The sequence below is a fragment of the Streptopelia decaocto genome, assembly GCF_964273445.1.
Source record: "Streptopelia decaocto genome assembly, chromosome: 5".
Classification (NCBI taxonomy): Eukaryota; Metazoa; Chordata; class Aves; order Columbiformes; family Columbidae; genus Streptopelia; species Streptopelia decaocto.
In genome coordinates this window covers 72,084,056-72,108,901 of record NC_138659.1, presented here as the reverse complement: position 1 = coordinate 72,108,901, position 24,846 = coordinate 72,084,056, and the positions used below count along the sequence as shown (strand labels likewise).

Below are 24,846 nucleotides of genomic sequence, written 5' to 3'. Positions count from 1 at the left end.
AGCCTGAGATCCTGGGAAAGCCTCAGGGCTTATGGAACAAACGTATTAGGTTGTTATTATATTCTGACTGTGCATTGCCGCTGTTCTGCACTGTGATTAATTCCTTCTTAAAATGCGTCTTTGTTTAAGGTCATGCACATTTAACAGATTTTAATATTGCAACAATAATTCGGGACGGTGAAAGAGCAACTGCATTAGCTGGAACAAAGCCATACATGGGTAAGAAATAACAGCTCTTCCTTACATCTGTATTTTACACTTCAAGAGCGCTCACCGCATGTTGCCTGACAGTCCCTGTCTGTGACAAAGCCCCTGAATTAATTTATCGCGTTAATGCATGCGCCTCGTCATTCGGTGGAACCTGACGGTTGGAGAAGTGAAACTCCGGAGCGAATGAGTCGCTGTCAGCGCATTGTCCATGCTTGGGGCTGGGACATGGTGGTCCCGGTGGGGCTGGGACGTGGTGATCCCAATGGGGCTGGGACGTGGTGATCCCAATGGGGCTGGGACGTGGTGGTCCCGGTGGGGCTGGGACGTGGTGATCCCAATGGGGCTGGGATGTGGTGGTCCCGATGGGGCTGGGACGTGGTGATCCCAATGGGGCTGGGACGTGGTGATCCCAATGGGGCTGGGACGTGGTGATCCTGACGGGGCTGGGACGTGGTGGTCCTGACGGGGCTGGGACGTGGTGATCCCCGCAATGCCAGGTTTCTGCCGTCCCTCGTGTGCTGGGCTGGGGGGGCTCTCCTGGCATGTGCCTGGTAACCCAGTGAGGGCAGGGACGCTGCTGTCACTGCTGTCACTGCTGCTCACCCTGCTTGCAAAACCTCCCCTCGGGCACTAGTGCATAAAAATCACCACAAGGTTTACATACTGACTTACGTGAAACACTGAAATAGAAACAAGTGGAAGTCAGCGAATAACCTCTTGTGTTTTGTCCCCTGTGTTCAGCCCCGGAGATTTTCCATTCCTTCCTGAGCGGCGGGACGGGCTACTCCTTCGAGGTGGACTGGTGGTCGCTGGGCATCATGGCTTACGAGCTGCTGCGGGGCTGGGTACGGCTCGGGACGCGCCCTCGGGCTCACGGCACAGAGGACAGGGAGCTCTTCCTCACCCTGCTGCTTTTTTCCCCCAGAGACCGTACGACATCCACTCCAACAACCCCGTGGAGTCTTTAGTTCAGCTCTTCAGCACTGTGAGCGTTCAGTACTCATCGGCGTGGTCAAAAGAAATGGTTGCTCTGTTGAGAAAGGTAAGTGGTCCTTCCATTGTACGTTAGCTGCAGTATGTGTGGGACAAGCTGCAAAACTGTCAGCATATTAATTAATAATGTAAAATTTAAATAGGACTAATTTTTATGGCTTTGATTAATCTTGTTTTGTTTGTTTATTATCCCTGTAATAAGACGCATTACATTTGACAGCAAGGGAAGGAAAGAAGCTGGTTTTGGTGTGACACTCCAGTTCCTACCTGGGCCAGCTGTCCTTGTGCTGCCACACAGTGAACTCATTGGTTTGGCGTGCAGGCTGCGTTTTGGCTGCTGCTTGCTTGAGAACTTAGAAAGGAGCTGATGAGCGTGCTATAAAAAAGATACACACAGCTCTGACAGCAAATAAGTGGCTCTGATGTCAGTTAACGTTGGGTGGGCATTTCCATCATGAGGTTTTGTTGTAAGGAGAAGCAGGCTGTGCGCTGGGACCGAGCACATTCAGCGGGCTGGCATTGCCATCTGCTGGGCGGCCGCAGCCGGGCCGGGAGACCCGCGGGGATTCAGCATCTCCCAGGAGAATGAATGGCAGCAGCCGCCTCGGCCTGGGGCGCTGTGTCCCCCCAAAGCGCTGCGGGTCTGTGCTGGGGACACCCGGCCCTGCCCCTGCTGGGGCAGCCCAGGCCATTGCTGCAGCCTTACCTGGGGACTGGAAATTCCCCCCTTTTTGCTCTAAAGATGAAGATAATTTTATGCCGTGACAAAGCAGCAGAGAAGCTCCCCAGGCAGCAGCTGCTGATCCAGGCTGTCTGTGCCTCGCACCCTTCACCGCGTCCCCTTGCGTGGGCACCTGGCTGTGAGCACAGTGACCATTACCTGCTCTTGCAGAGCTGCCTTTGGCATTGGAAAAACACTCATGCTGACTTCATTTTCTGCAAAAAGGTTGTAACCACCTATAAGCGTGCCTAGAATTAAAGGAAACAGCCCTAGCTGGGCGTTTTGTAGAGGTCCTACCGCAGACATCCGTCAGCTGGGAGGGTGTTTGTGGATGCCCAAAACCGAGCTGGGGCGGCTGGAGGTCAGGACTCAAATTGGAGGTGCTCTGGAAAACGGGCAGAGCTGGTGCAGAGGTGGGAGGCAGCTCGTGGAGGGGGCGAGGGTGGGCGTCACACCGCGGCGATGGTGGCACCGGAGCGTCCTGTGTGTGGGAGAGGAGGGACACCACGGGGCGGAGGGTGCGCTGCAAAGGTGGCAGCAGCTCAGCTCCGCTGGGGATTTGCACAGCGGGAGACCAGGCACAGGACTTTCTGGGAGCCCAGATCCTGTGTTAGTTACACCTCCCCATTAGACGTGTCTCCTCGTTAGACGTGCCTCAGGCACCCCTCCAGCAGTGCTGGAAGCTGTAACTCAGGTCAGCTGAGCACAGCGCATGGGGCTGAATTCTTTGAAAAACCATCTCTGTCCTCAGACTGCTGTCCCAGCAGATCAAGTGATCATCTGCAATATTTTTCTCAGTGCTGAGTAACCTATGTCTGTGATAAATGGAGTAGTATCAGTATCCCCTGGTGTCACAGAAGTGGTAGTGAAAATAGGACATGTGCAGATGGAAACCATGAGCCTGTGGGGGAGCCACGGGAGAGCAAGGTCTGTCCCTGCGGGGAGGAGGGTGCGGGGTGGCCGTGCCAGGGGCTGCCGTGAAGGGTCCTGCACCGCAGGTGGGCACGGGGGGAGCAAACCTGCGCCAGTCGGGAGCTCATGTACGGGATTTTGGGCCATCTGCTTTTACAACCTCCAGAACGTTTTCCTAATATTTTTTTTTCGAGTAAGTGACCCATTTCCCATGACAGAGAGGCTGCCGCACAGCTGCACCACCGGAGTCCTGCACGGTGGTGCTGCTGGGCTCCTTTTCTCTCTGACGGGAACGCTCTTCCCTCGCAGCTGCTGACGGTGAACCCCGAGCATCGCTTCTCCTGCCTGGCCGACATCCAGGCCTCCGCGTACCTGTCCGGCGTGGCCTGGAGCGACGTCTGCGAGAAGCGCGTGGAGCCGGGCTTCGTCCCCAACGTGAGTAGGAGCGAGCTGCGCCAGCCCCGGCGGGCCGGCGCTTGTCGGAGGCACCGCTGTGTCCAGCAGGGGCTCTGACGGGGAGCCGGTGTCGGTGCGTGCCGGGGGGCCCGTGCGGCGCCTCACGCGCGGTGCGTCTGTGTCCCGCAGAAGGGCCGCCTGCACTGCGACCCCACCTTCGAGCTGGAGGAGATGATCCTGGAGTCCAGGCCCCTGCACAAGAAGAAGAAGAGGCTGGCGAAGAGCAAGTCGAGGGATAACAGCAAAGACAGCTCACAGTCTGTAAGTGCTTTCTGCGGTAACGGCGGCTGGGAGAAGAGGCTGTCCTGCAGGGGTTTGCGAGGGTGCTTGCAGGCAGGGTGCTGTGCCAGGCAGAGCAAGTGTGGGTCACCCACTGTCCCTGTGTCCCCTGCGTGTCACCCACCATCCCTGCGTCCCCTGTGTGGTGCCTCAGAACTGGTCAAACCCCAGGAAAGGGAACAAACGTTGCTCCCCCAGCGAAAGCAGGACCATGGCCTGAGAGCAGCAGGGGACACCGGCAGGGTTTACCTGTCCCATTGTCCTACGACCTGTCTGAGAGCAGCAGGGGACACCGGCAGGGTTTACCTGTCCCATTGTCCCACGCCCTGTCTGAGAGCAGCAGGGCACGCCGGCAGGTTTTACCTGTCCCGTTGTCCCACGCCCTGAGAGCAGCAGGGGACACCGGCAGGGTTTTACCTGTCCCGTTGTCCCACGCCCTGAGAGCAGCAGGGGACACTGGCAGGGTTTTACCTGTCCCATTGTCCCACGCCCTGAGAGCAGCAGGGGACACCGGCAGGGTTTTACCTGTCCCATTGTCCCACGCCCTGAGAGCAGCAGGGGACGCCGGCAGGGTTTCACCTGTCCCATTGTCCCACGCCCTGAGAGCAGCAGGGGACGCCGGCAGGGTTTCACCTGTCCCATTGTCCCTCACCCTGTCTGAGAGCAGCAGGGCACGCCGGCAGGGTTTCACCTGTCCCATTGTCCCTCACCCTGTCTGAGAGCAGCAGGGCACGCCGGCAGGTTTTACCTGTCCCGTTGTCTGCGCCAATTAACTGCAATGCATCCCTGCCCTCTTCAGCGGGAGTTAATGCTGCGATCAATGACACTTACTGTAAAAGAGCAAATCGGGAAGCAAGGGAGGAACAAAAACCAGAATAAGCAGATTTGCAGGTGCCTGTCTAAGGGCAGCGCCTGCACGACCCAGCGCGGGGCTCCAGCACCGCCAGGGCTCTGTCCCTCGCCGTGGCCGGGCTGTGCGGGTGGGTGACACGAGGGCGGGCAGGGTGGCCTGGGCTGGAGACCAGTGTCCCTGCGTGAGGCCTCAGGCGGGCTTTGTGCTGCTCTGTCCCCAGGCTGGCTTTGCTTCCTGCGGGCAGATCGCCCTCCCAAAAGCACAATGCACAGATGAGTGTGTTGCGTTTATCTGGAGAACGGTGTGCTGTCTGTGTTTGGTGGAAAACGGCTCCTCACGGGTGAAACGAGCCTCTGGTGGGAGCCGTGAGGGCAGAGGGCTGTGCTGTTCCCACCAGCTGTTTCGGCTGATGTTCTGGGGGTGCACACAGGTTTTGCTCTGTGCACACAGCTGGCAGCATTGCCATGGATTTGGGACTGCTTGTGCATGGATTGTTTCTCTTCAACAGGAAAATGACTATCTCCAAGAATGCCTTGAAGCTATCCAGCAAGACTTTGTCATCTTTAACAGAGAGAAGTGAGTGTGCAGAATATGTTTTTTTAAAGAAAAAATCCTCATTTTGCTGCCTTCCCTTGGGATCGGAGCTGCAGTGGCTGGCAGCCGGGAGCACCTGCCACCGGCTTAGCCCCGGGTGACACGTCAGCGGGGAGCTCGGGTGCTGCCTCTGAATGGAGAGCAGTTCTGACCAAAATGGGAGACAAGATCAGGGATTATTAAATAAAATATGCTGCAGGGACACTTCTGGGACTTAACATATGTATGTGATACTGCTTTAGTTCCCCCGTGGCATCTTCTCACCCATCCTGCTTTCAGAGGGTGATGTTTTGGAAAGTGAAGGCGAGGAACGTGCTAAACTCTCTGCAGGGCACGAGTGGGCAGTGGAAGCGCTGGAGCGGGCGCAGCTGCGTTCCTGGGGGCCGCTGGTTCCTCGGGGAAGCAGGAGCCGCCGGGGGCTGAGCAGGGACCCCGCTGCGCCGGCCGTGGCCCCAGCTGGTGGGCAGCTGAGGCTGGAGCCTGGCAGGTCATTGCGGAGTATTTCAGAGCATCTCAGTGTGTTTTGCTGATATGTTGGCCCCTGCCGGGACCTTTTCTGTGCTCCGCGTGTGCTCATTCCCCACGGGTGTGCTGTAGGCCCCTCTCAGGCGCGGCGCATGGGCAGCCCGGGGCACACTGACTGCTGCAGACCGTGCTCACCCGCTCCTCCTGCGGGCGTTTGACCCGGGGATGCCCGTGTAACGCCCGTTGCTCTGCTCCGCACAGGCTAAAGAAGAGCCAAGAGCCAACGAGTGAGTCCGTGTCCCTCCCCGAGACCACTGACGAAGCCGAGACGGAGGCCGAGTCCGAGACCTCCAACCTGAACATGTGCAGCTCGGTCTGCTCGTCGGGCAGCAGCTAGGCTGCGGTGCGCCAGGGCCGCCGGCCCGCGCCACGGCCGCGCCGAGCACCGCGGGCTGCGCTCCGGCCCCCGGGAGCCCCCGCGGCCGGCCTGCGCAGCTGCAGCACAAGAGAGAGAGTCCTTACAGAACTGCGCTCCCGGATTGAACGCATCGCCAGTTCGGCACACGGGCTGCCTGGCGTGGGTAAAGATACTTGCTATGCAACTTATCGGAGGAGGTAGATCAACTTCTTTACTTGTTCTTTCTTAGCGTCAGGTTGCTGATCCGCACGTGTTTTTAATGCAGTAAGGTGACAAGAAAAGAAGTTACATCCTTGAGCACAAGGAAGACAGGGAGCAGGTGTGGCGAGGGACGAAGGCTGAGCAGGTGGTTTGAATTGTGCTTGGGTGTTCTCTGTGTGTGAAGGCTGCTGTAGGGACAGGCAATCCTCGTGTAAGTCGGAGCAGCCCTGGGGCCTCTCGGGGCTGTGGCGGGTGGCACAGGCTCCTGGGAGCCCCCAGCTGTTGGGTCCTGCAGCATAAGGACATCCCCGGTACGTCCTTGTCCTCTCCTCACCTCTCAGAGTTTCTTGCCTGACTTGGGGCAAATAAGTGTTTTTTGTGCACTCCATGAATTCTCCTGGGGCTGGATAATGATCAAACACGTAACTGAGATGCAGAATGTATTTAAAATATTTTCTTTCTTCATATAGCTGCTGTGAGTGGCGAGGAGCTGTGGAACAACCGGAGGTTCGGTTGTTTGCCCAGGCTTGGAGGACACAGCTTGTCACAGGTCCAGTTTTTACTGGAGGCCAAGTGCGTGGCCTTGCAATGCTGCTTGCTTATGAAAGAGGGGAGAATCTTATTTCACCCTTCGATTTACTTTATTTTTAGTGTAAAGTACTGTATATAATTTACTAATACCTGTTTTAACTTAACAAGACGGGAGGTCTCCTTAACTTGCTCCAGCTGTGGCTGTTGCTCTTGTTTCAGAAGCCTTCACTATATTAGTTGCTTAATCTGCTGTGGAGTGGCTTTTGGTTCCTGTTGCTAGAAGCGAGCCCGGGGTTCTGCTGGGACGCGCGGCTGCGGTGACACGCGGGGCTTCGTTAGGGCTGCGTTAGTTCAAACCGGCAACGTCCGTTTGCTGCCGGACACGAGGAGGCTGCAGGGTTCGCATCCTGACTGTGTATTCGTCATGCAAAAATGGAGAGATGTTTTTAAGAGGTGCAGACTCTTTCAGGACAAATTTTGTTGCGTTTTTCGTTTCCGCGATTAAAATAGAGAGGTGTAACTGATCCTAAACAACTTTATATGAAAAATGACGCGATGCATTTATTTTCCGCAGTTTTATGTGGAAATCAGCACGTGGCTAAAATTGTGCAGAACCAAAATTTCGTAGAGGTGTTTGAGAGGAGCGCTGAGGTGTGTGGGCACAGCTGGCGTGGGCAGCCCGGCCCTTGTCCCTCTGCCACCCTCGTGTCCCCGGTGCCAGCCCACACAGCCCCCAATGTAGTAATAACACTTCCATCTCAAGCCACAAAGCCACATCAAGCGCGGCTCTGATTTGCCTCTGCTCAGCTGCTGCTGCGCCTGCCCGGGCCAGCTGGGGCAGGAGGTGCAGAATGGGCGTCAAAACCACCTGTTCATTCAGGATTTATCGATTACAGATGATCACTCCACTGGTACCGATAAGGTTTTTTTCAGTAAACTCCATTGCACTATTTATCATCTTTCTGTAAATAATGACTAAAGTTTGGACTGTCAGAATAACAAGGAGCGTAACTTATTTTTTTGACCAAACCATCCTGTCTGTGAGAGATGCAAATAGATCCTATTCAACTGAAAGCTCTCGGGCCAGAAGAAATGTTGGCCGTTTGGTAGGACAGGTCTACTCAGACGTTTTCATCACTTTCCTGAGGTTGAGGCCGGTGTGTGTAGGGAGGAGCTGGCTCCTGAAGTGGGTGTTTCTCACCCAGACCCTCTCCTCGTTGGTCATTCACGTTCCCTTTTCAGCACTGCTCTTCCTGGGTAAGTTGTGCAAAGCTCCTCAGCAGCAGTGGCAGGAGGCGGGAAGGCTGCGGAGGGACGGCCGTGATGGCTCCTTCCCCGGTGAACGGAGCGGGCGCAGGTTCTGGCTGCTGGGGAAGCACCACGGGAGCCCAGGGACGCGGCTGCACGGGGAAGCTGCTCATCCAGAGACCCTGCAGCACACAGACCTCCAGGATCACCGTGCTGATCACGCTGTGAACACACTGCAACTGAGGTACTCCTTATCTATCTTAATTAATGCATGGGTGTAACTTCCCCAGGTCCCACTAAGTCACTGACGCCTGTTTGTGCCTGGTCTGCGGAGATGAAATTACAAGAAAAGACAGAAAAACTGTAAGAAACAGATATGTGTTTGCTTCGTTGTCAGACTCCTGTGACGGGTTTCAATGCGCCGGGTCCTGCTGTGCCGCTGCCATCCGGGCCCCTCTTGTGCGTGTCCCCACCCCCGTGTCCCCGTCCCCGGCGCCGTCTCTCGTGGGTGACGGAGCCTGTGCAGCTCCGGTGTGAGCAAAGCTCACCGGGAACTCCCGAAATGCTCCTGGTACCAACCCCCCGTGCAGAGCTTAAAGGAGTCGGTAGCAGCTCTGGTTTACATCTCCACTACAACCACAAGACAATAATTTTCTGTAGATAAATATTTAAATACACGTATTTTTTGTATGACAGATTTATACAGGGTGTGCCATTATTTGCTGTGAAAAGCCTACATTGCCTATAAATTGTTCTCCTTAAATTCCTTGCCATAAGTTTGTCGTCTTACCTCTGTCGTATTATGAAGTTTTGCAAAGTTGCATATTTTTAAGTGTTTCCATTGAATTCCACAGACTTCACTGGGAATTTTGCCTAGAAAACAAATGTCAGATCAGGTCCTGATGTTTCTTCTGTTGCCAATTTTTTATTACGAGTAATACGAGTAATAAAATAATAGCAAAAAGGCCAATAATAGGAACTTGCCATTGGACAGTACTGGAATCCCGATGCCTTGGTAGGGTATTTTTTGGAAATATTTCAGTGGAAATATATATAAATAGATCTTTGTATTTTATGTTAATACATTCCTGTAATTTTATTGCATGAAAATTTTACCACGTCACAAAATATTTAAGTTATGACACATTTGTGTTTTTGCAGATACTGCGAGAAGCCATTGCGTATGTGGAGTAATAAATGTGTATTTTTAACACTGCCAGGTGGTTGTTGTCATTTCTGGGTTATTGATCTGTAGGCAAAACCAGCGAATTGTGCAGTAAGCGGACGTTACAATTGCATTTCTTGTTTACGCGTGGCAGACTGGAGCTGTTTGGTGGCCTTGTTGGTGCAGCAGCCGGGACGTGGTGCCCCAGGACTTCACAGCTACGTGGCAATCGGGTCGGTACGCCAGGTATTCTATTGATTTGCTGCTCATGGCGCGTGCGGTGCCGGGCAGAGCCGGGCGGCAGCTGATGGTTGCGTGAGAGCGGGAGCCGCAAAACCAGCGCAGCACCCAAAGCTGCAGCCCCAGCGCCGCCGGGAGGGACAAGAGCTCCAGGAACGCAGCCGTCAAATTGCAACCCGGGCATTAAAAGCACAACAGCTGATTCCAGATATTTGACAGCGTCCCGCTTTCCCCAGTCTGTTAGAAGGTGGTTGTAGTTCCCTGGGGAGAGCTGATCTTCGCAGTCTCAGTGAGGATGAGGAGGGCACATCCCAGCGCCCGGTGCCTGCCACTGAGCACCCACAATTATGGCCACCCCTGTGTTTTAGCATTTCACTGCACAACCCTGCGTTTTGTATCTTTAACTCGATAAAAATGGCCCTGGGGAACTTTCAGGAGGTCTCTGGTTTTTCTCTTTCATCCCTCATCAGTACGGGGAATTATTTATTACAGCTCTTGGTGCAATGTGCAGCTTTATCTCGGGGCAGAAAGCATCTCCAAAGGCTCTTCCTCACTCCACAAGTGGTGACGGAACGGGACGAATCTCTGCAGAGCCCTTCCTGGGGGGGCAGCCCCATCCCCGCTCGCCCCGCGTGTGCCCCGCATTGGTGCCCCAGGAGCTTTTGTTTCCCTCTGTCTTTCCCATACCATATATAGGTTCCACTGCCTTAATTTAAAACTAATGAATATGCATTGATTTTCTTTCTAAGTAGTTTTGGTAGATTTGCAGGAACAACTAGTAATTTTTAAAATTAAATAAAAATTATAAGAACAAATTAATTCCCACATATGATTGATGTAGAAATTACTACAGGTTATTGCGTTAAGCATGACCCACTTCTATTGTTTTGTGAGTTCCAACGAACTTTATTCGAAGCAAGGAAGAGAAAAAGAATGGCGAGCCATCCTGCTAGAGGTACATGCATAGCTTTGCGGCATAGAGGTTCACCTTTACTGTACATACCTTTAAATAGCATAAACGGGCTATAATAACCTTTATAAAAGAGTTTGTCATATGCAACTGGCCTTCAAATGAGCCTTGGTATTGGTTATAAGACTTACACTCGGTTCCTGAAAAACTGTATAAATAATCTTTAAAAAAACAAGCCCAACAGAAAGACTGCAGCCCGCTGGGGTGTCTGCCAGGGGCCGGGTCCCTGCGGGGACAGAGGGACGCGCTGCGGGGACGGAGGGACATGCTGCTGCCCCCGGGCGCAGGGAGTCTGCTCGGGATGCTGCGAACAGACGAGATGCAGTCACCGTAATAAAACCAGAGTCGGAAACGTTCAGCGGTTAAAAAAATCCTTCGACTAGAAAGGGCATCACTGCTACGGAAAGGAGCGGATTCCAGCCGAAATGCACCTTGGCCGTGGTGCCGGCCCCGAGCGGTGCCCACATGCACGGGGTAAGGGCTTCCCAGGAGCTACGGGGAAACACAGGCGGGGACACGGGGACGGGAGCGCTACCTCTCGGGGTTACTCTAGTGTCTACCTACGAGAAGAAGTGGGGGGGCAGCCGACAGCCGCTCGGTTTCACCCCGAGCTGGCGGTGACCCCGTCCCCTCCCGGGCGGAGCAGTGCCCGCGGGTGACGGGCGCAGCGTGTGGGGCCGTCAGGACAGCGAGGTGATGTTGGAGCGCCCGCCCGGGGGGGCCATGATCTTCTGAGCCGTGCGCCTGGCGATGTGGTCGTCGGCCTGCGAGCCTGCGGAGACACCGGCGTTGGGGGCACCGCGGGGCCCCCGCGCTTCACACGCACAGGTTTGAGAGTGTGCCCTTTCTGGGAAAAACTAGTGTTTTCCATAGGTACTGTTCTGGACACTACGTTATCACAGCACCCTTCAAAGCGGCTGTGCCTGAATATCTTTCTTCTCTATTGCGCCTTTCTGAAAAGCACTGTAAGCGGCTTTCCTGTAGTTACACAGTTTCTATATACTAAAATGTACATTTGTTCAAACCCTCAGCCTCCCCCTCCTCCACAGTCGCAGCCCCCCCAGGCCCTGTGATACACGTCCGTCAATGCATGTACACATTTCTGGACCACATGGAGAGATTTCTGTGCTGCATTTCGTTCCTGGGCTGCTGCAACAGTGAGTGTTGCTGTTTACCGAGCAAACCCCAAGTTTCTCTTCCTCAGCATCACACCACTGCTCGCACACCCCCGGGACTTTGTGACAGCCATGCAAACCGGGCACCCGCCACCCGCAGCCCCTTAACTTTTGGGGAGCCCCCGGACCTACCGGACAAGCTGAAGCCCGACTGGTGGAGGTTGCGCACGGGAGCGGCGGGGGCTTTGCTGGCGCAGGGCGCGATGCGGGAGGCCGGCGCGGCCACGGCTTTGGCGCTGGGCAGGACCTCGTGCACCGGCCCGTCGTACAGCCCGCGGGGGACGCCGTGCACCTCGGCCAGCTGCGGAGCGCACGGGGTCAGCGCGCGGGGCCGGGACGCAGCCCGCGCGGGACGGCCCGTCCGTGTCCCCCCGCGGGCGCCCGGCAGCTCTGCCCGCCCCGCACACTGCGCGTGGGACACAGGGACGGCAGAGCTGGGCAGAAGCTTTGGATGCGCTTGAGTGTCGTCACCTCCCCCAAACCAGCTGGGCCAGCGCACTGAAGGATTTCTCTTACTTCATTTCCAGCAACTACCGAGCGCGACATCCAGCACCCTCCGACAGACGCAAAGCAGGCACTGGTAACACCATAGCATAAACCTTCCCAATTCAGGCGGGACAGGAATCCCTCCCTTCTACCTCAATGCAAATCAAACAAAGCCAGGTTTCCTAGAAGTCACATTTTTGCTTTGTAACTTTATAATAGGCAAACAGTACTAATAATGCTAGCATTACCAGCTGTAATTCTAAAATACTCATTACTGATTGATGTGCCGAGCCACACACCAAAGCAGTTACATGACAACATTACAAATCTCCAAGGCCTAAGAAGAAATAAGATTAATAATATTATTGGTCCTGTTGCCTATTCCATCAGGAAGCTTACTATACCTGATTGCAAAGCAGTAATGCAGAGAGATTGCAATAGAAATGCAGGATTATTGCACATGAAATTCTCCTTACCCTGTTTCTTGCCTTTATCCTTTTATAAACAAAATCAGGGAACGTCTTTCTGGGGACGAAGCGACCCGAGCCCTGGGTGACACACAGCTTTCCATCTTCAAGAACAACCTTCCCCTGACTTATGACCACAGTAGGACCCCCGTGACACTCTGTGCCTTCAAATATGTTGTATTCCACGTTCTGGAAAAAAACAAAACAGATATTCAATACAGTTAGGATTTAAGAGCAGGTGACAGCCCAGCCAACTACACACAAACCCCACTTCTGTCATCGCTCCTTGTGCACAGTCAGTTGCACTCAACTAACCCTTCGTATTTCAGATAACAAGGTTGTTCTGACGGGTGAGCTGAAGCGAACAGGCATGGAGAAGGCGGATCCTCCGACGCCGGAGCTGGCCCAGCAGCGCCGCAGCCGCCCCGGCACACCCGCCTGCTCCGCACACCCACCCTGAGCCCGGCCGGCCTGCTCAGCCCCCCGGGGACACCCCTTCTCCTCCTGGCTCCCAGGTGGCAAAGCTGCCGCCAAACGGGTACGGGACGCAGGGCTGGCGCGTGGGAGACGCAGAGTCCCGCCACCGTCTCCAAATGCTCCCATTACTATCGCTAACGAATCTTCTAAATAACAAAGTTCACACCGAAAAAATGCAGCATTATAAAAATTCAAAAGATAATTTTCTGTACCAAAAGAAAACCTGTTGCTATTTTTTTTTTCAAAGAAAACACTTGAATACTTCAATCATAGTGGGAATTTTCTCCAATAAAAAACATTTTGGTGAAAAAAAACCACCTGGGTCAAAATGTTTCCCCATGAACCCCAATCAGCGCTGTCAGCAGCGTCCCTCACACCCCCCCGCTCCAGCGGCAGCTGCTGCCCCGGGCGCAGGCTGGAGGGGGGTCTGGGGGCGCCTGGGAAGCCACAGCTGGAATGTCACCAAGGTGCCCCCAGTCTCTCCCGAGCGGCCCTGGTGGACAGGCAGGAACGGCTCTGGCTCTTCTGGAAGGATGCTGATACTTCATATTAGTAGCTTAATACTTAGAGCAAGTTCAGCACTTACACTCTTCTAGTCCCCAGAATTTCTGTACTGGATGCAGAGTGTCTCAGAGCAGTCACCGCTACTCAATTACGGTTCTACCTTTTACAGTAACAAAAAGATATTTTCATTGTGTTTTTAAAAGCAAACGCCAGGCCCTTCATCCCTTTACCCACACCAACAGCCCTCCCTCGCTGAACGATCTGAGCTTTCTGATCTGAATACATGGCTTTACTACTCTCTTCCGACTCAAGAGCCAGCTCAAGAAAACGGTGTTTGAAACGCCTCACCGAATGGTGGGTTTTTGCCGAGATGATTTTGGTAGCCTTGGGGTTCCACACGACCAGGTCGGCGTCGGCGCCCACGGCCACGCGTCCCTTCCTGGGGTAGCAGTTGAAGATCTTGGCAGCGTTGGTGCTGGTCACCGCGACAAAATCGTTCTCGTCCATCTTCCCGGGGACCTGTGGGCAGACGGACAGAGGGATGGTCACCAGTTCGCGTCCCAGTCCCGGCAGCAGCCCCGTCCCGCTCCCCCCAGTGGGAACAAGGCACCGGGACAAGAAATCACAGGATGCAACCCCAGGACCGCGCGGGGTGAGGATCCTCGCTGCGGCAGCTCTGGGGACACGGGACGGCTGAGCCCTGTCTCTGTGGGCTAAATAATACAGCAGAGGTTTTTAGTTTCCCTGGACCCTGTGAAATTTAAGGTCTCTGGAAAACAAGCCCTTCATTGGTAAGTTCCAACTCCCTGTACAGGCATCTCATGTTCACTAAAGATGGTTAAGGACATTTCAGTGAAGAAGGACAGCAAATGAACCTGAATAGTGCTATTGATATTTATCATCTTAAGACAAATTCAATTTATCTTTGAACAAAGCCTAGCTAGGACAGACACTCCAAGGTGGCTTGGTTGCCAAGCTCCTGGCAGCCCACCCAGCAACATCTGCTCCGCGGATGCAGGCGGGAGCCCCGGGGATGCCCCAGGACAGGGACGCGGGCGGGAGCCCCCGGGATGCTCCGGGACGGGGACGCGGGCGGGAGCCCCGGGGATGCTCTGGGACGGGGACGCGGGCGGGAGCCCCGGGGATGCCCCCGGGCAGGCAGGGCACAGCCTGGGCAGGGACATGGGACTTGCTCCAGACACTCGTGTTCTGAAGCTCTGCCCGGCAGACACAGGGGTCCCACAGGAACCTGTCCCCAGCATGTCCCACCAGGGGAACCCGTCCCCACCGGTGGGGCCTGGGGCCACCATGCAGCTGGCAAGCACGGCCATGGCCACCAAGGGAGAGACGCCCTGTCCCCACCCACCAGCCCTGGCCTCCTGTGAGCACTAGGGAAGAGGAATATCGCATCTCACCCTTTGGGAAATTTGTCAGAGTCTTTCTCTGCGACTGCAAGCAGAAGTGGGGCGGATGATTGCTGCAGAAGCCTTTGAAGACACTCCAAAGGCATTTGCGTGTCACGCTGTCTCTCATTAGCAAGCTCCTCCGAAGCAGCAGTCTAGACAGCGTCACACCTCCGGGCTCGTTTGACTTAACGAGGACGCTGACATCACCCGGCACAAGCACCGCGCACGCGTCCCTGCGCCCACCCCGGCGGTTCGGCACGTACCACGCACTGCTCCCAGACGACGGCCATGCGCTCCTCGATGCCGTTGGTCCCCTCGGGGATGAGGGTGAAGTTGTCCTTCCCCACGGCCTTCTGCGCCGTGCTGAAGGTGCAGTGCGCGCTGCCCGCGACCTGCAGGTCCCCGCTGGGCACGGCACAGCAGGGTCAGAGGAGGGACCATGGGGACACCAGCACCCCCAGCACCCACCCCGCAGCCGCGTCCGGCACCGATGGGTCGTGTCCTGCCTGCTCCGTGTCCTGCCTGCTCCGTCCGCTCGGCACAGACGGTTCCACCAGCAAAGGCAGGCGGCTCACATCCCTGCATCCCCAGGGAAGGTAAGAGACAACTTTTACAGGTGCTTGGAGGCATCTCTATTGACTTATACAGGAATTAAGCGCTGGAATCATCTAAGAGATGTAAACAGCAGCCTCATGAGCACTTTTCTCTCTGAAGCTGGCCATTACTTTTACTATTTAACCCAACATTTCAATCCTAGAATCACAGAATACCAGGCTGGAAGGGACCACAAGGAATCTTTGTTACCTTCCTTTTGAATCTCAGATTATTTTAGGAAATGGTTCTCCAGCCAAGGTTCTTTGAAAGCAAGGATGTGGTTAAATCAAACAAGACCCTGGATAAACCCAAGCGTTATACACTATCCTATGTGACAGTTCAAGAACGGGACGCACACGGGCAGGCAGGTGTGGGCTCGCTGAGCCGGGGAGCACGCGCCCCATCGATGGCAAAGCTGTGCCAGACCTGTGTTTGTATTGTATTGCTTCTTTTAAGAAAATATTAAATGTCTTGAGGTATCTTTATAGACTATCCAAGATATACTAACATGAAACACTTCTCTTATTAACAACTCTCTATCCTTCTAAGAAGGTAAAAATCACATTTCAGGGAACTCTAAGAAATGTTTATTTCCTCTTTAGAATATATGTCACTGTTGGTTTTTTTTTAGCAGTTATCTGGATCTATAGACGCCTCTCATCCCATTCAGAAAGTTCTTCCTACGTGCACTCTGGCCCTGACTTTTCTAACCCACCCGCGCCTGCTCGGCGCCGCCGTGGCCGCAGGCGGCATCGGGAGGGACGCGGGTCCCACGCCGGGCTCACCAGGACAGGAGGGCGGCGAGGTGCTCGGGCGTGCTGGGGTCCGGGCTGAGCGGGGGCGACGTGACGAAGGCGGCGGCTTTGGCCCAGTTCTTGCTCCAGTAGTGCGAGCCGTCGGCGCCCAGGCTGGCGGTGATGGGCTCCCCGTACACAACCGTGCCTGCGGAGCAGCCGGTTAATGAGTGCCAACGAGCCTCTCTCACACACCACAAACACGGCGAGGGTTTCACTGATCGGCAGCCGGCTCGGTATTTCAGCTTTTAAAAGTCACGTTAATCCCTCAGATTACCTCATACGACTGGGAAACGCTGTCAAAACAAGTCCTGAATCTGTCTGTTTTCTCCTTTCATAGGTTTGTACATGCAAACCAGACGCCTGCCCCGAACCCCACAGCGTGTCCTGGCCGGGGGCTGTGTGTCCCTGTCCTGTCCTGCTCCCTGTGGAGCTCCCAGCTCTTCCTGCTCACCCCACCTCTATTTGGAGCTTGCTCCAGATCCATTTTTTATTTAGTTCATGACAAGTGATTGCAGCTGAATTATTTCCTTTTTTCAGCTGCATCTACTGAGATTCAGGTGTCAAAGTTTCAAGCACATCTCCTCAAATCTTCCCAGCTCAGAGCAATTAGCTCTGGCACACTTGAGGAAAAGCCAACACCAAGTTCTAGCACCCTTGAAATGTGAGAGAACCTGGGTGATAACAAGTTCTTAAACCTCGCAGCTAGAACGATATTCTTGGGCATATTTAAACAGGCTCACTTAGTGTGCAAATATGAAACGCTTTACCTTTTCTCTTTGCTTGAGCTATGACATCCGCCGCGCCTTTGCTCATGACTTTGGTGACGTACAGGGGGCAGTTGGCTTGTTTGGCGATGGTGATGGCCCGGTACACGGCCTCGGCCTCCACCTGCGACACAGCAACCGCGGCACAAGCGGCTCAGGGCTCCTGTGCCGCAGCCGAGCCCGGCGCTGCCCAGGGACGGGGCCGTTACCTCCTCGGGGCGGCTGAGGACGTGTCCCTCCGGGCCGCTGATCCCCAGCTCCAGCAGCCTCTTCTGCTCCTGGGTGGATGGAGATGAACAAAAGAGCAGTCAGTGGCACCCACAGCCTGTCTGCAGCACTGCGGGGGACAAAACGGCTTTTCAGAGGCACCTGAAGGACGATGGAAACGCATGAAGCCTGTGACACTCCACGAGCCACTGCAGCAGACCCGCCCCGTGCTGCGTCCCAGTGGCACCTCTGCACCCTCCCCGCTCTGCACCTCCATCACCGCACTCCTGTTGCTGCATCCTCCGCGTTTACCCCCAGGGCTCGAGTCTCAACACGCTGGCAGCTTAAAGACAGACTTCTGAGGATGCTGAGCTCCCTGGAATCACGTTCATTTTCACAGCCAGCAGAAGACAAGGTTTCTCAGGTAAAACCCCGGGCAGGTGGGAATTAGCCTCTGTCCTGTTTGTCCCAATAAGCCCATTTGCAGGATTGGGATTTTGTTTTCATCTTAAACTCTCCTCCCACACCACTTAACACTTGTGTGACCATAAGCTAAAAGGAACTGCAAGTTTAGTTCTACCTTGTGTCACCTCTTCGCACTATGTACCCAAGATTTTAATTTCTAAAGGTAAAAAAAAAAGAAAAATGATGCACGTGAGCATAATTAGATATAAGGAAGAAATTCTTCCCCCTGAGGGCGGTGAGAGCCTGGGCAGATACCCAGAGAGGTGGTGGATGAACCATCCCTGGAGACATCCCAGGCCAGGCTGGACGGGGCTCTGAGCACCCTGAGCTGGTGAAGATGTCCCTGTCATGGCAGGGGGGGCACTGGGAAGGTCCCTCCAACCAAACCATCCCATGATTCTGTGATCTGTTAAAGTCAGCACTTGGCCTTAAATCAAAATACTCCACTGGACCTTTAACTTCAATGAAAATACATCCCGTACCTCATCGATGATATCTCCGTTTTCAGCATGCACTTGGGCAATGGCCCCCAGGTCTCGAATAATGCAGAAGATTTCATACATCTGCCAAGAGACAGCGGGGTGCCCAACGTCAGGAGCCAGAGCCGGGCTCAGCGCGAGGGCCGCCGGGCGCTGCTGCGTTACCTGCGCGTCGCTGCACTGCAGTCTGTCCTTGTAGGCCATAAAAACCAGGAACGAGTTCACACCTTGAGAAAAGAAAATCAAAGGTGCATTTACTGTCCCAGCTGAGAGCTCAGAGACGCAGCACAGCCTGAGCAGGGTGTTCAGAGCAGGGGGGTGTGCAGGCGGGGGTGAGATGGAAAGCAAAGCAAGGGGCTGGAACGGGACCTGTCCCCACCAGAGCTGAACCCCAAGGCTCGGGAGCCATGACAGACAGTGCACCCTTGGCTTTGGATGCACCTGAACCAAAGAACCCAACCCGCTGCCCATCTCTGCTTTGAGGTCCTCTCTGTAACTTGGTCTGAACGCAGAATCAGACACACTGCTCCCAGTCTGAGTGTTCCCTCCAGTGGTGGGTACGATCCACGGTGTATCCTCAGTTTCTTTCCAGTAACAATACTTGCATTAGTGCTAAGACTACATTACAGCAAAAGATGAGACTAATATTAGAGCACTGTTATTTAGTGCAGTGCTATTTAGCTAGAGAAAGAGATGGGCGGTGCTGTGCATGCAATCCCCATTTCTATCATTTCTGTCTAACACAGAGGATGATTCATGAAGCGCTGAGTCAAAGCCAGAGAATTGCTACTGTATTTTATATGGATAGAGGCAACAACTAATCCCAAACTACAATCAAATTACAAATAAACTGTATTTTATGGGAATGTACATATGAAAAATACCTGCTATAAGCTTGGAACGGCGGCATCACTTGAGCCACTCTGCATTTTAATAGGAAATTCACTGCAAATTTCTATGTTAATTGACCAATTAAGCCCTTGCTTGCAAGGCTGCAAATTACACTGAAGTCACTTAGCTCTGCATTAGCATATCTGAAAGCAAAATGTAGTTCCAAACATGGAAATAAGTATTAATGAAATGCAAGAACTCCTGGCACAGGGGCTGCTTTCCCGTAAGCTGCGTCCAGCGGATTCCTCAGCACGTGCAGGAATTACAGGCACAAACGAAGGCTCCGTGGAAAGCCTAAAGCTCAGTTCTACTCTATAAGCCTCATCTTGAACATTTTTAGTTAAACACTTTTCTGTAGAGCAGGCAGCCTGAATCAGGGTGCTGATACCATTCCTTCAGCTTCCAAAAGGGATTTGCATGTACATTGTGCAAAGGTGAATGCACATGAACAGGACATACACACAAAGCAATTTAACTCCCAGATGCTTATAAAACATAAGGTGAGAGCAGGCGGAAGAGCTACCTTCTTCCCAAGCAAAGCAAACACACAGGTGGAGGCAGGTGAACGAGGTCTGCCAGCACTCTGCGTTTTCTGCCTTTAAAAAGCAAGTTGCTTTCTTTTTTTTTTTTTTTGCAAATCCTTCTAGTTTTTGTGATAATGGCTCATGTGAAATCAGAGAGGCAAAGGATGGGCGTTCTCACCTCGATAGCAAAGAGCATGGTCCCCCACGCACCCTGTTTACATGGGGCAGGAGGAACACGGCAGCGACAACCACCACGGCTCCCCCTGCACGACCTGCTCGTGGGCATCTGCCCAAATAACCGTGGAGCTGCTTACACACCTGGAGGGGTTCAACACATGTACAGGTGAGGTTCTCAGGGACACGGGCTAGCGCCAGAGCTGGGTTACGGCTGATGGTCTTGAGGGTCTCCTCCAATCAAAACGATTCAATGAGTCGATGGTGGGGGTGTCAGCAACCCCCCCTCCTGGGCTTACCCTTGTCCTTGACCAGGGCCTCCATCTCCTCGCGCAGGCCGTCGTGCCAGCGCGGCACGTCGAGGTGCAGCGCGTAGTCGCAGCAGGCCTGCCCGTCGGCGCGCCCGCGCCACTGCTCATAGGCGCCCAGCAGGCTGGAACCGGCGTCCGCGCACACGTGCTCGACTGCGGAGAGACAGAGCGGCCCGCGTCACCGGGGACAGGAACACCCGCGGAGCCACCAGCGCCCGCTGCCGGCTCTACCGCCGGGAACGGAGGCAGCTCGGTGCTAACGCATTTTTATAGCCTTGGTTAAAGACGAAGGGTCATAAATTTCCCAGGCAAACTGAAACAAATGGAACAAATGATCTCCAAGCTGCAGCTGCTATTATCCCTTTGTTTCACCCAGCGCAGCCTGCGAGAGGCCGGTGCCCAAAGCGCGTCCTCGCGCGCTGCTGCATTCTCCAGGGGCAGCCCCCCCCCGCCACGGGCTCCGGCACCTCCCGTTGCACAGCAGCAGCACCTGCTGGCACCGATCCTTCAGCCACGTACCACAGGGGGCCTCGGGACCACCACAAAACCAGAAATCAGAATTACTTTACACTAACACAAAAACAGAACCTGTGCTCACAGACAGGAAAAAACCCTAACAAAAACACGCTTGCCAAGCTATTAAAAATATATTAAAAGGTGTTTCAATTTTTCCTCTATTTTATTCTCTTAAAAGGTGAAGCAGGAGCAACTATATATTTTTAATATATGTGTGTGGCAGTGGAAGGAGGTTCTGAAAGGCACATAATGCATTCTAGTTAGCAGCACTTTGATTTCTATGGCAAAAAACTAACATTTCTCTGCTATGAGGGTGAATAATCTCTGCAAGGATAAATGGCCCCGCGTATTTTGCTAAACAAGGTTCTACTCAGAAGTCCATTGGAATGCTGGTCTTACTGATCATGGTGGTGCCTCCCGCCAGGGCGGCTCTGGTGCCGTGGTAGAAGTCGTCGGCCGGGGTCATCCCCAGCACCGGCATCTGCAGCCTGGTGTGCACGTCTATGCCCCCCGGCATCACCAGCTGCCCGCAGGCATTGATTGTCTTCACGCCATCGGGAACAATCAGGTTTTCTCCAATTTGTCTGAAAACGATATTAAGATCTCCTGCTAATTGGCAGCAACTTTTAAGCAAAGATGCAAAAACAACTCCTAAGAACCACTCATGGGCACCCGGCACCCCCAGCACTGACTGCCCTGGCTGCTCCAGTACCGGGTCAGTGTCCCACCCCGCGGGTCCCACCATCCCGCCCTCCTGGGTCCCACGCTCGCAGTGGATGGGGACACCCCAGCCGCCGTTGCAGGGACCCGCTCAGGACGGAGCAGCTGCGCTGTCAGCCCTTCGCACGCCTTTCCAGCCACAAGAGCACACCAATGGGCTTCCATCTTGACATTACTCTAAAGAGCTGCCCTTGTTTTTCAGAAAGGGAACATATTTCCGAGAGAAAAATGACAGAAAGGAACCTTGTTCACATTCCATGGCACTGTATCATGCTTGAAAATTACATTATAAAGTATAAAATTTTAACCTACTTTATTAAACCGTCTTCCACATAGATGTCTGCATAAAATGACTGATCATCGTTGACAATTTTTCCTCCTTTGATTAGAAGCTGGTCACTCTAAGGGAAAAAAACCCACACTTTTAAAAAATATTACTTACTTTAGATGTTACTTTACTCATTCTGAGCTTTCATTAATTCCAGGACTTAATATTTGCCCTTCAATCATACAAGTTTAGCTGAATACCCAAACTATTCTACACCAAAGCCCACCTGCATTTTGCAACGGAAATGACACGAACCCATGACAGGAGAGGAGCACAGATGTGCTCTGAGGTGCGGTACCAGCCTCGGGGTGTCCGGGCAGCCCCGCAGCTCCGGGTACCAGCGCGACCCCCCGTCCGAGGTGCGAGTGCGCACCCCCGAGCGGGGCGGGCAGAGGGGCACGTGCTCCAGCCCCCGCTGCCCCGCACCTGCCACCCCGAGGCCACCACCAGCTCCCTCGGAGCAGGTTCAGGGACTGACCCAAGCCCTCAGCAGGTTTGCAAGCTCAGCACCCTGCAGCTCAGCCACGTTCCTGCCTCCTCCATCAGCGCCGGTTACTGAGACTTCTAAGTGCATCTTATTAACCTGGTAATTTATCGACGATTGTTAGTTTTCACAGCCTTGTGAGACAGGCCTCAAGGTCTTTCCTCGCTTCAAAGCAAGACAGTGGCACAGTTGTCAGATTTGCAGAATCTCTAACCAGAAAAATTAGAGAGCAGTGGCATTTATGTAAATGTGGAACCTAATTTAGAGGATGCCTTTCCTGCTCTCCGTTTAGTGCTAGAAAAAACATCACCAAGGCCAAAATGGACAACACAAAGAGCACGGCCTCAGCACAACAACAAGTAGGGACGCAGCAGCACGTGGAGATGACTTGCAACACAGTGATGTGTGCTGATGCAAAACAGCCTGGAAAACATTTCAGGGTCTTGTTTTAAAGAACACCACCAGCACATATAAAAAAAAAAAAAAAGAAGAAGAAGAAGAAAGAATTGCATTGTGTTTTTTAAACTATCCAGGATTTTATTGAGCCTTAATCGTCTTCCCTTGTCCCATAAAATCAATCAAAAGAAGCCTCAGTGTTGGCTGCCCCACGGGAGAGCCCCACCACGGCCCCTCCCCTTGCGGGGCCTATGCTCATCCTCACCCTCACCCCAGCCCAGCTGTGCCGCCCAGCCCCGCACGCCCCGCACCCGCTCCCGCACGGTAACGCAGCTCGGCCCCGGCAGCACCGGGATGTTTTCAAGGGAACTCAGCCGTGAGCCAGCAAATCCAGGGAAAACAAGCATCGCCGTCTAGAGGTTTTTCCCGACTGCTGCTGAGAAGCCCTGGCACCGGGAGCGGGGAATCCCCTCCCACGCTCGCTGCTCCCGACCGGCGGCGCCGGGGCCGGCAGAGCCGCTCCGCCCGCCCCGCGCCCCGGCGGCCCCGGGCGCTGCCATCGGTACCGACCGCGCTCCGCGGCGGCCAGATGCCGGGCAGGGAACAAGGCAGGCGGATGCTTCCCCGCTCCTCCAAGCCCATTCCGCGAAAAAAGCGGTTCCGAAACACGTTTTCCGCCCCAGCGCCCAAAGGAAAGTTGGGGAGGCGGCGGGGCAGCCCCGCAGCCGCGGTGAGGGTCCCGCCGGCCTTTGTCCCCGCAGCCGGGCGGGCTTTGTCGGCGGGACCCCGGCTGCACCCCGGCCAGCGCAGACAAAGCGCCGGGGCCGCCGAGCTCGGGCCGCGGCCAACAAAGGGAGCGGCGGAGCCCGCGGGGGGGCTGCCCCGCCGCACCCCCTGCCCGGGAAGGCCGGCTGCTCCGGCCGCGCTGACCAACGGCACCGCCGTGCTCCCGAACCCCATCAGCGGACACAAGCACAGCGGCTCTCCCCGAGCGCCCCGCTCCATCACACCCGGCCGGGACGGACCCGCAAAACCCCGGCCCCGCCGGACCGGCCCCAGGTCGGGTCGGGCCTGGGTTGCAACACCCACGGTCCCGCCCGCGCCGCGCAGGGAGCCCCTCACCGTGCTCCGGGGGACGCTCTTCTTGCCCTGGTGCGACATGTTCCCGCCGCGCTCCACCCGTGTCTGCGGTGTGTTTGTGTCTGCACGTCCCTGCGTGCGTGCGCGCCCCCCGCCCGCTCCCCCCGCCGGCCCGGGGCCGCGCTCCCGGCGCTGAGACAAAGCCGGCCCGGGGGAAAAGGAGCGGAGCGGAGCCCCCGGGGTCGGTCCCGCAGCCCCAACGGCCCCGCGGGTCCAGCGGCGGGACGGGCTGCGCAGTCCCTGCCCGGTTCCGCTGCCGCCCGGAGCAGCTCTGCAGCCGCGGGCAGGGGCCGGGGCCGGTAAAAGTTGTGAGTTCGGAATGAGACGTGGCCGCTCACCGACCCTTCGGATCGTCCCTGCAAGCAGCCGCTCCACCGGACTGTTCCCGGCTCCCTTCCCGGTGCGGGGCTCTGTCCGGCGGGGCCGGGAGGGGTGTCGGCCAGGACGGCTCCGCGCTCCCCCCGGGGCTCCGCAACCCATGGGCGGAGAAGGGCCGAGGGCTCAAACTCGGGGAGCTCAGGGCATCGGGCCGGGACTGCCGGCTGGCTCCTGCCTACCCCGGGCCGGCCCGGCAGGCGGGCGGGAGCGGAAGGGACGCGGCTCCGCCGCTCCTTACCTGCGGACAGCCGGCCGGCAGCTCCCCTGGGGCCGGCGCGGCGGGGCCGGGGTCGGGGGCGCGGCGGGGCCCGCCGGAGGAGGTCCCGGGGCTGGGGGCCCCAAGCGAGGCGAAGTTCAGCGTCTTGTTGTCGAAGGCGTCCTCCACGCTGCAGAACATCCCGCTGCGCTTCTGCCGCGGCCGCGGGCTGCCCGCGCCCAGCCCCGCGAAGCAGGCGGGCAGGGGCTGCTCCCGCTGCCCCGACATGGGGGAGCCCCTGCCGGCGGCCGCCCCGCCGCTCCCCCGGTGCCGGCACCGCTGCGCTCCCGCAGCCGCCTCGCCCTGGGGAAAAGAGCAAAGCGCGTTAAGAGCCGCGCAGGGACCGGCCGCCGCCCCCCGCCCCGCCCGGCCGCCCCTGCCCATCCACCCGTGTGCGGCCGCCGGCGGTTTGCACGGCGGGTTGCACCGCGGTTGCAGAGGGGGTTGCACAGCGGTTCGCACGGCGGGTTGCACGGCGGGTTGCACGGCGGGTTTCACCGCGGCCCCGCCGGGACGGGTCCCAGCGCCCAGCACCGGCCCCGCCAGCCGCTCCCCGCGCTCGGCAGCCCGGCTGCGGGGTCACCCCCGTGTCCGCGGGAGGGTCCCGTCCCGGGGGTGGCCCAGGCGGAGTGATGAACGTCTCACCCTGTC

At 55.8% G+C, this 24,846-nt stretch overlaps 2 protein-coding genes across 3 annotated transcripts in view; one reads left to right on the top strand and one right to left on the bottom strand.

The window, feature by feature from the left end:
- The window catches only part of STK32C (serine/threonine kinase 32C), a 73,790-nt gene extending 67,064 nt beyond the window's left edge, over nucleotides 1-6,726 (top strand). The window contains exons 6-12 of the mRNA XM_082054220.1: nucleotides 130-219; nucleotides 952-1,055; nucleotides 1,136-1,252; nucleotides 3,146-3,271; nucleotides 3,422-3,553; nucleotides 4,933-5,000; nucleotides 5,745-6,726. Of these exons, the coding sequence (XP_081910346.1) occupies nucleotides 130-219; nucleotides 952-1,055; nucleotides 1,136-1,252; nucleotides 3,146-3,271; nucleotides 3,422-3,553; nucleotides 4,933-5,000; nucleotides 5,745-5,880 (773 nt within the window). The 3' untranslated portion in view covers nucleotides 5,881-6,726. The remainder of the gene's footprint in view (nucleotides 1-129; nucleotides 220-951; nucleotides 1,056-1,135; nucleotides 1,253-3,145; nucleotides 3,272-3,421; nucleotides 3,554-4,932; nucleotides 5,001-5,744) is intronic.
- A 4,163-nt stretch (nucleotides 6,727-10,889) lies between these two features.
- DPYSL4 (dihydropyrimidinase like 4) lies at nucleotides 10,890-24,423 on the bottom strand (the record flags this gene model as incomplete). Of its 2 annotated transcripts, none has more annotated exons than XM_082053377.1 (14): nucleotides 10,890-11,028; nucleotides 11,564-11,732; nucleotides 12,394-12,573; nucleotides 13,714-13,884; nucleotides 15,035-15,176; nucleotides 16,151-16,307; nucleotides 16,930-17,050; nucleotides 17,136-17,204; nucleotides 18,081-18,161; nucleotides 18,243-18,304; nucleotides 19,966-20,130; nucleotides 20,893-21,077; nucleotides 21,526-21,614; nucleotides 24,178-24,423. In XM_082053377.1, 14 exons carry the CDS (start codon nucleotides 24,421-24,423, stop codon nucleotides 10,937-10,939), a joined length of 1,929 nt encoding a protein of 642 aa, XP_081909503.1. In that variant the 3' UTR covers nucleotides 10,890-10,936. The 2 variants fall into 2 exon arrangements, with proteins under 2 accessions (XP_081909503.1, XP_081909504.1); XM_082053378.1 differs by lacking the exon at nucleotides 24,178-24,423 and adding an exon at nucleotides 23,544-23,645.
- Between the last annotated feature and the right edge of the window lie 423 nt (nucleotides 24,424-24,846).